The sequence below is a fragment of the Mustela lutreola genome, chromosome 6 (genome assembly GCF_030435805.1).
Source record: "Mustela lutreola isolate mMusLut2 chromosome 6, mMusLut2.pri, whole genome shotgun sequence".
Taxonomy (NCBI): Eukaryota; Metazoa; Chordata; class Mammalia; order Carnivora; family Mustelidae; genus Mustela; species Mustela lutreola.
This window is the reverse complement of record NC_081295.1, coordinates 30,794,521-30,804,710: the sequence shown is the minus strand read 5'-3', so window position 1 is coordinate 30,804,710 and position 10,190 is coordinate 30,794,521. Positions and strand designations below refer to the sequence as shown.

At 38.8% G+C, this 10,190-nt stretch overlaps 1 protein-coding gene across 1 annotated transcript in view; it reads right to left on the bottom strand.

Moving 5' to 3' along the window:
* Positions 1–1,256: 1,256 nt before the first annotated feature.
* Positions 1,257–10,190, bottom strand: part of SIM1 (SIM bHLH transcription factor 1) — a 74,425-nt gene continuing 65,491 nt past the window's right edge. Inside the window, exons 11-12 of the mRNA XM_059177005.1 lie at positions 9,170–9,572; positions 1,257–7,122 (exon numbers count right to left, since the gene is read on the bottom strand). Coding sequence (XP_059032988.1) covers positions 6,392–7,122; positions 9,170–9,572 — 1,134 coding nt within the window. The 3' untranslated portion in view covers positions 1,257–6,391. The remainder of the gene's footprint in view (positions 7,123–9,169; positions 9,573–10,190) is intronic.

Below are 10,190 nucleotides of genomic sequence, written 5' to 3'. Positions count from 1 at the left end.
GCTCAGTGGATTGGGCCTCTGCCTTCGCCTCGGGTCGTGATCTCGGGGTCCAGGGATCGAGCCCTGCATCGGGCTCTCCGCTCAGCGGGGAGCCTGCTTCCCCCTCTCTCTCTGCCTGCCTCTCTGCCTATTTGTGATCTCTGTCAAATAAATAAATAAAATCTTAAGGAAAAAAAAAGATTCTTGGTTTCTATGCCTTTTGAGGCATAGGCATGTATTCCATAAATGCTATAGATCAAACTGAAAGCACAGTTCCTTTGCAGTATGAAGTGGTGAAAACAATTTTGCTTTCAGAAACTAAAGCGCTAAAAAAATTATTTACAGAATCGTATTAAAAATATCTGATAAATATTATAATATTAATGTGATGGTATTTGGGGCAGCTTTATCAAAAAAGCTTTATGAAATACGAACATTTCCATTGAATTAAAAATACATGTGTAAGTTTGTCAAATCAGCTGATGGTTGACAATTTCCAGAACACATGAAGGTGTATCAAAAAACCCTGGAGAAGGAAAAAGAAGCATGCTTGGTGTTATGATCTACCTGAAAATCTATTTCTGTTTGACCTGAATTACTAATTTTAGATTTAAAAACTACTTTGGATTCCAAAATCTAAATTATTCAAGATGTGGGACACCTGGGTGGCTCAGTGGATTGAGGGTCTGCCTTCAGCTCAGGTTATGATCCTGGGGTCCTAGAATCTAACTTAGGGTCAGACTCCCTCCTCTGCTCCCCCTCTTTGCTCCTGCTCTCTCTCTCTCTCTCTGAAAAGAAATAAAAACTCTTTAAAAAATAAAAAAGTAATAATAATTCAAAATGTGATTTTTAACATGTTTTTGATTGACAGCAAATTTGAAAATATCATTACAGGTTTTCTTTTCCCTTGGGCATTATAAATATAATATGTACTTTTAAACTTCTTGCTTTATTTTAGCAAAGAGGAAATCACACAAAGGTCTTTCCTAAGATGTTCTAAATTGAGAAAACCATTTTCTAGTATCTAGTAACAATCAGACCCATTACTTGATAGCTATTGTGTATATGTGTAAGTTTCTATTGCTAGGTCCTGTAAAGTGTGTGTGTATGTGTGATGTGTTACCTATTTCAATTCCAATTCCAATTTCAATTCCAATTCCTAGATTTAGAATCCAGAACTAAAATTGTTCTTATTTCTTTACAATTCTAGTCTTCTAGTGGACAGTCTGTTTTGTCCTATAGAGACCTTTCATTCAATGAATAATTCAGACTCAAACTGCATATTGGTAACTATATTTTAAACCAAAAAAATTCCTCACATAATAAATACATTTTATGCACATTAACTTCAAATTTACTTCAGAAAGCTATTTACAATATAAATAATTATAAATGGGAACACTTTGCAAGATATCATTGACATAACTAATATCTTCTACTTTACATTCCAAAGTAAAAGTTCAAATTACAGATTTATACTATGATACCACTAAAAACTATACATTGCAAGATGGTATTTGAAATATTGGCAATCAGTATCTTCTTTCACAAATATAATCCTTTTTATAGCATGTCAGTCAAAAAACAAACATAAAATATTTTTATCTTTTTTGAAGTGCCTACTCATAAGTTTTAGTTTTTGAAATATTTCCCTTTGGAAAAAAAAAATGGAAAAAAGTTACAGTACTTCTAAAAATTTTTCCACACCAATTTCATTTCTTTTGAAATGTAAACACACCAGGGCTGTTGGTGTAAATTCAGCTGTGATTAAATGTGTTCCAGATCAGCAAATTAGGACAAATTCTCCACTATATAGGTATATGAAAGCAAAGTCCCATGCAGCGAAATTTTTGCAATAAATTAAATTGTAAGTGTTTGGTTCAAAAGTTTTAGGATTTCTTGTGTGAACCATCAGTTTTTAAAGAGCACAGCAGAACAGAATCTTGTTACTTGCTTTACAACTGTGTGTGTGTGTATATATATATATACACATATATATACACACATATGTATATACACACATGTATATACACATAAATATGTGTGTATAGAGATACACACACACACACACACACACGTGTAGCCTTTCTGCATACAGTCCTAGAGAAGGAACTCTGAACAAACCCCTATTTAATATGAGCACACTATCACATTTTGAGTTAAGCACTACCCGTACAACTCCTGTGCACAAGAAATGAGCGCCACATGGTCATTTCCCCCAAGAACATTTTCTTCGTAAGATACCCTTTGCATGTGCCCATAGTTGTCCTGTCATTCATTTAAAGTTTAGAATGATCTTTTATCCACAATGCATGTCCCAGTAAAAACTAACCAGTAGGTTCTGCTGTCTTAGAGACAAATCCCTATTCACAAAAACTGACATTTACATGAAAATTGAATCACTTATTTGGAGAGCCATAGGATTTACATTCTTTAAATCATTCAGAAAGTAAAATGTATATCTATGTTCTATGGTTTGAATGAACTGAGGAACCAAATTTGGGCATTCAAACTTGTTTAAAGCAAAGAAAGTGTATTAAGGTGTAAGCTAGTCCACTGGGCAAGGTAAGTTACCCCCAAATAACCAAATCGGCACTTTTCCAAGTATCAGCATTCACTCTGTCACTTCCAAACACTACTAGTACTAATAGAATTGCACTGAATATCTTAGTCATGTCCTGCTCTTGAAAGGGAGAGTGAGCTATAAAATAACATAACTGTATTCAAAATGTCTCTTTAGCTGTAGTGTCTTCTATCAAACTTGTCTAAACCAAGGTCTAGATCTTGGATGGTAAAAAGCGTTTCATTTTATTTTAAGATAACTATGCATATTTTCCAAATGACCTTTTATTGAATAGATCCTTATCCCTCGTTCAAAAAAGAAAAGAAAATGGAGCATATTATCCTTTTCTGGAAGATCCCATTAAAGCTTATTTTAAGTGGGATTCTCTGCCCAAAGGCAGCATGTGGCAGCAGGGTGTAGAGAGAATTAAGAATAGTACCCGATGGAAATATTCTAGCCCTATAAAATATAATCAAGAGAGAATGAGTGGATTTTCTGTATAAACACTGAAAGTTAATTACTTATTGCATCCTGTCTCATTTTGAATGTCACATCAGCACTCTATCATATTATCCTAGATCAGGCAATTATGGTTTAGAAAAGCTAGCCCATTATATTCAGCATAGTAGGTCAAAAGATTTGTGAAACTGAACAACACCTAAATGTCCATCTGTAGTGTTTATGACATTAATATTATGCATCCAAAAATAATACATCAAATCTGTATATTCTCAATAGTTTTAATAGAATTTTCTCAAGGAATATTGGGGAAGTATTTATTTCTTTGGTCATCCAAATTGTTAAATTAGGTCTGACAGGTAGGTAAAATGGGTGATAAGGATATTCTTACTGTTACTAGAAAACATGAACTTTGTATCATCTAATGAATTGCTACCTATTACACTAGCAATTGGATATAGCACATTTTTATGAATCCAGGTGTGAGAAGAATCATACTTCTCTATTTCTATCGAGTATCATGATTCTCAACATTTAGCAAAGTTATGGAACTCAAGGATTAAAACTAAGGCCAATTTAACTTTAACTAAGTAAGTTATTGGGAACATATGCATTTTACATCCCATATTTTAAAAAGACACAGTTGACATCTTCATTATGAGGAAATATGTTCCTGGACAGAACAAGATAATGTAGATTATAAATACATTTTAACACATTGTGTATATTAAAAAGATACTTTGTCATAAACTATCTCATCTTATTTTGGGGCCATTTTTTAATAATCATGCCACATTGCAAAAATTGTAAGCTTATAATACTGTGGACCTGGAAGGCATTATATGTAATGTAATAAATCTGCCACTATAAAATTATTGACCTGTAAATTAAATAATTGTTTGTATTTAAAACTGAGTCACCTAACAAAATTTTTAATTAGGATGTAACATAGATATTTCTGTCTTCACTTAAAAATATTGGTCATACCGTTTTAAAGAGCATTATTTCTTCTGATTATCCCCTATTGGTAGAGTGCATAATCTATTTTTCACCAATTAACTATCTGCCATTTTAGGATTTCACTGAAGTCTCTTCAATGGTGTTCTTTTCTTTCATATCAGTTCCTTTTCCTTGAGTCTGAGGACTCTATTTATTTTTGGTAGCGTGTATGTCCATCAGTAAAACCCATCTGTATAGATTTCCTTTCCAAAATACACCATATTCTTCTGATATCTGTACCTTTGAACCACTTACCTACCTACAGAATTCCCCCAAAACTTTAGCATTCCTAAAACCTTATTTCATGTTTCAAATTGATCAAAAATCTATTTTAAGTATTCCAGAGGTTTTTCATGAATATTCTTCTCAAAATCACTACGTACGCACTTTTTGCTTCCGTAGTTTAATGTGTAGTTTTTCTTGTTCTTTGAACTTTTTTGAAAGTATATACGATAACCACTAACTTTCTCACTTACACTTTTTCCCTTTATGACACAAATGTCGCTATGTCATACCCAAGAAATACTTATGTAATTTCATGTCACTTCTGTTGTCATATACAAATGACCCCCTCTTCATCCCTCAGATTATCATCATTCAGATTGTCGCCTACCTATAAACTGCCAAATAACTGTGTTAAATGAGGAAACTAGAGTACTAATCCCTGAGTGGTCAGTGTCATGTTCTGTCTTCAAAATCATGAGTCCATTTCTTCCAATACATTCCCCTCCTTGCAGATGGCAAGGGTTGCAGGCATGGGACGCCTAGGAAATACTGCCTAAGAAACTTCTCTAATCGCTTGCGTGATTTAACTTTGTTTTGATTACTAGAGACTAGTGCATGAAATAAATCGTCCTTGCTTTCCTATTCCCTCACCAGTTTTTACCATCCACATTCTGGCTGAACCAGAAAGTTGACTATAATTACACATGCCTAAAAGAAACCATGTACCTGCTGAAGTTACAAAGAACCTGGACCTCCGCAGGAGTGCCGACAAGTCAGAATGATGGTCTTGACAACGGACAGTGGAGAGCTAATGGGTCAACAACTCTAATTCTGCCGCACCGGTGATCCACAGAACCAGGGCACGTCAGAAGGGCCCAGGCACAGTGAGCGATACATCAATATTCCCAAACTAACTCACAGCCAGGGCCAGGACTGGAACCCAGAGATCTTGCATTCAAGTCTGCTGGGTTTTCTACCATCTCGCACGAACTTAACACCAAGTTCATTGTTTCCACCGTTCACAGACAATAGGGAAACGAGCGCTTGGCGTGTTGCTTCATTTGAAGTGACTCTTACCCTTTTGGCCACCTGTCCATCAGCCCAAGCTTTTATCTTGGGCTCTCCCTGAGGCTTTCCACGTGTTGTCGCATTTGCACATCTGTGCTCTGAAATGTTCTCGTGCACACTGCCACCATGTAGCCCTCCACTGGCTTTCCTTAGTTCTTTTTTGCACTTATCGGCCTTTTTTTTTTGCTTGATGAATTGGTTTGAGTCTTTTATTTGGTTGGTTTTATAGCCTCAAATATATTGATTACGTATTTAGAGGCTAAAATTTTTGTGTTGAGATATCATTTCATTTCTCTCTGTCTCTGGCCTGTCCATCTTCCCTAAACGATTTCCAATTGGATGCACCAGGTTTTTGATGTGTGTCCCAACATCTTAGTCCTTTTACTTAGAAAACCCTTACTGCTATGTCAGTGTGATCCTGTTCCTCGTCTAACTCAAAAGGTGAAAAATCACCACTTCCTGATTGCTTCTAATGGATACCAGGTGGAAACTCATTCTTGTACCATACCCGGAACCACTTCCCTAATTTATGCCTGAACCAAATGGGCTGACTGGTTGAAACCACAACCAAGAAACCAGTTTACAAGATGTAGCTCTCTCTCTTTCTCTCAGTTATTTTAGGAATGGAAATTTCTTTAATAAGCCTAATGTGCTAGGGTTAAGAAAACTTACCCATTTGGGTTGTATTTGAGGTCTCCAGTCAACATTTCTGCATGTAAAGTGTACACAGCAGTGTATGGACGGGGGTCTGTGTGTGTGAGGTTTACTGGCGCATCCCAGTGCAATGCTGTCTTCTACCGGTCCTTTAATGTGGTATATATGCTCATTTAATCTACACAAGTACTTCTCAAATCAAAATTTATCTATTCTGGTTCCCATATAATTAGAGGGGCAATTTATGTATTCATTTAACTCCATTATCTGCATGTAACCCTGAATGCTAGTGCTCTTTGATTTCACAGGAACACATGTCAAATATCCAGTAACTTAAATTATCCTCTCTAACCATCTGTGGCATAGTAAATGCTGGTAATGGGGCATTAAACTATAAATATGTTTCAGAGAGCCTTAAAGAACAAAATATTTTAGAAAAAAACATCAGCTTCCATTGGTTATTATAACAGATGTTCCCTTGTGTCCCTGTGCCGGGTCTGGCTGCATCCTTAGATGGGAAGTTACATCAAAGTGTGAGCCATTACAGCCCAAGGAATAGTTCCTAATGGTTTCACTGTCATATAAGTGCTCCAGGGCATATCCAGTTAATGTGTAAGCATGCTTATCAAAATACTGCCGGTGAGAACCAAAGCAGTTTGGAGAGACGGCAGGATGGTCTCCTGCTGTCTGATGTGGAGACATGTCCGAATGCAGATAGTCTTTAGCTAGGATCAAACTGGATTTTGAAATGCGATCCGAATTGGGACTACTTATTCGAGACAGTGCAGTGGGACTGTTGTCATAGTCATTTTCGTGAGGGCTCAGCATCTTTCCCTCTCTCTGCTGGATGTGGTCACATGGTGAAGTGTTGGCAAGAGCCGAGCTGTGGCAGACGTCCCCCGCTGGCGGGGGCTGTTGGTAGTTTGCAAAACAGAGGGAGTGTTTTTTCCCAGCTCCATTAATGGAAGCCAGTTGGTCTGGGGGGGCCTTCCTTAGCTGCAATCTGTTCTCTTCTTCTTTAATCATTTGCTGGGTGGCTCTTATCAGAGTTTCAATTTTGCTAGGTTCGTGTGGGCTACTTTGATACTGCTCAGTGCGGTATCGGTCACCTGATTCGCTGGCAGACCCAGGGTCTGGAGAACTGACCACACTATCTTCATCCCAATGACCTCGCCCTAGAAATTAGAAAAAGGAAAAGTAAGTGGTCTCAAAATTGACCCCAAAAACTGTGTGTTTCTTTTTCCTATTAAAAGAAAACTTCATCTTTCATTTTAAATATATGCACCAATATTTGAAACAGACGTGGGCTCACACAACAAAGCGTCAATGTATTGTACTGGCGTTCATAGTTTTCAGTGGCTTTTAAGTGCAGATGGAGTTTATCACAAGTTTTTTAGAAAGTAAACCTTGCCCATGGGTCCTAAAGGCCAATTAACAAAATGATAAGAGTGTTTATACTTCTCCATGTATGCATATCGTTGGACCTGTCTGACTGCAAATAAAAGAAAAATGCATAACATTTGGTTGATGAGACTTTCTAGAGAAATGTTATGCTTAGAAAATGCTTTCCATTGAGTTTGAGGAGGACAATGATAGAGACTGGACTACCTTCCCAATTCCAAATAAATCATCTAAAATGTTAAAATCGTTAAGTATATCCTAAGTAGAATTACAATAAAGCTCTAATGTTAGTTTTAAAACCATTCGAGGGTTAGATAAATGCATATATATTCATAAGTACATATATGTGTACATGCATGCATGGATATAGATATCTTGTCCCAATCAAAAATATAAATATTGTCTCTTCAAATCTAGAGATAAAAATCAGTTTCACATATACTCATACAGTAACTCTGGTATCTTAGTTTCTGAAGTAAGGTAAAGAACAAATAAATATTTAAAATGTTAATAGCAATCTGTTCTGAACCCCAGAGAGAGATCTAATACAAAGGAACAATGCATCCAAAATATATTCCATAAGCTACATTATTCTTAAAGCAGTGTGAAGTCAATAGAAAAAGGGAAAAGAAAAGCAGGGAGGGACATATGAAAGCTGTAAACTGCTTAATGCAGAAGAGAAGCCCTGGATCACACTGTTCATTGCTTTCCTTTTCCTCTTTCTTCTTATTTTATTTCTAATATTTTCTTCCAGACTATGGAGGTTAAGCCAGGATTTTCGCTTCACTCCATTCTTTGGCAAGCAATTGCCCTTTGCCCTGGGTGTCCATTACCAGTCTACCATACTAGAGAAACTCAAAGCAAAAGCAGAAAAATAAAAAGCAAAAACAGAAACAAATGAAAATCCTTCGTGGAAGGACGTCAGTGCCTGGGTGGTGTCTGACGGAGCCTATGGGTGACTGCGACATTGTTCAGCACGTTTCCCTAAAGACCCTAAAGACCCAGCAAGAAGGGTAATAGTACCCTGTTAGAGCAACCTTAATGTCACTGACTTTTAATGAAACAGGGAGGTGTCAGAGACCTGTTCGGGCTCCAGTCTGGAATGGACTGGGCTCTCCCTCACCAGTTCACTTTGAAATGAACAAAGAAGAACGTCATTGACCCTCAAAGCTTCCACCACAGCTCCCGTTTCTATGTGGTCGTAAAACTGTACAATAATCCCACGGTGACAATCTCCAAGGGTTCTGTATATCATTCCATCTTCCCCCCCAGAAGACATTATGGGTTTTCATAATAATGCAGGAGGGGGTGGTTACCAGTATTTAAGGCCCAGTGGAGGGATCAACCACCTGTGGCGTGAGCGACAGACCGTACAGCAAAGCCTGGACTCCCCAGGAGGTCAGTGGCGGCCTCACTGAGAAGCACTGCAGATGAGCCCCAAAACTACAGAGGTCTACTTTTGAAGCATCAGAATACAGAAGAAAATCATACGCAAGAAATGTAAACGCATACATATTCCATGTTCAACGGACTTACTCAATATTTGACTTTCACTTAATTTCTACAGTTTTTATGATGTTTATACTGGGAATCATTTTTACTCACATGTCAAAAATAAATGCACCTGGCAAGCATGAGCAAGATTAGTACACCTAAAAAGAGTGGCTGCCCTTTGTAAAACCCCACTGATGCCAGTTCCTGATTTATCAATTCAAAGGAGAAAACCACCGGGTCAGTCCCTGCGGCGTCAAACCTAGAATCTCAGAAACCTGCCCAGGGGCCCAATGCTGCCAGCTCAGGACTCATTTCAGCTGCCCTTACCGTGGATCCTGTGGATGGAAGCGATGTGAGGCATGCTGTTTTCATAGGCTTCTCTGCTTTCTGGGGAAGACTTGGTCAGGGGCAAGGCTGCGCGAGAGCCCCACCAGGGCTCCCTCCCGGCCTGCGGCGTGCCCAGGAAGTACCTGCCTGCCTCACACCGGCCTCCCTCGCAGGCCTGCGTGTGGAAATGCCTCTCCTCCACCAGCCTGGAATGGTCCAGTGCAAAGCCGTAGCACAGAGAGCTGCGGTCAGAGAACTGTCTGTAGGCGCACGACGCGTCATGCTGAGAGCCCGGTCTCTCTGCGGGGTCCAGGAGCTGAGGCGAGGCTGTGTCGGTCAGGGGACTTCCACCCCACTGGCTGTCGTGGTCAGACTCGGATCTTTCCGTGTGAAATCCTGAGTACTGAAACCAAGAGAATGAAAAAAGTAGATTTCAAAAAAAAAAAGGGGGGGGGGAAGAAAGCCTTTTTACTCAGCCATACACCGTGAAGGTCATGTTGACCTTAAAAGCACCAAAATAAACTCTACAAACTCTATCCCCACACTGGGCACTGGGAATCACTTAATTAGTCACACAGGAGGTAAACGTGGTAATGACAGGGACGGAAGAACTAAACACCAGGCAGAGCAGAAGGGCTTCACGTGAGTGACCTCACCTCGTTCTTCTATCAACCCTTTAACGAAGATATCAGTGACCCATTGCATGACTAGAGAAACTAAGGCCCAAGAGAGAAAATGATTTGCTCAAGGCCACAGGTGAGCAGGTGGCAGAGTCAAAATTCAAACCCAAGTCCTCTATCCCGTCCCACAAGGTATTGCCAGAGGGAGAGCCCAAGAAAGCTCCATGTTTTATTCCCATTCGCTGTTCAGATTTTTTTTTTCTTAATTTAAAAACAAAAGAAAATTGAGGCCCAAAGTGCTGTACCTTCACTCTTCACACTGGCCTGTGAACTCCCCAAGGCCCATGCTGGATACATGCTAGGACAGCTAATGAAGGCTTAACTAATTCCATGGCAATATA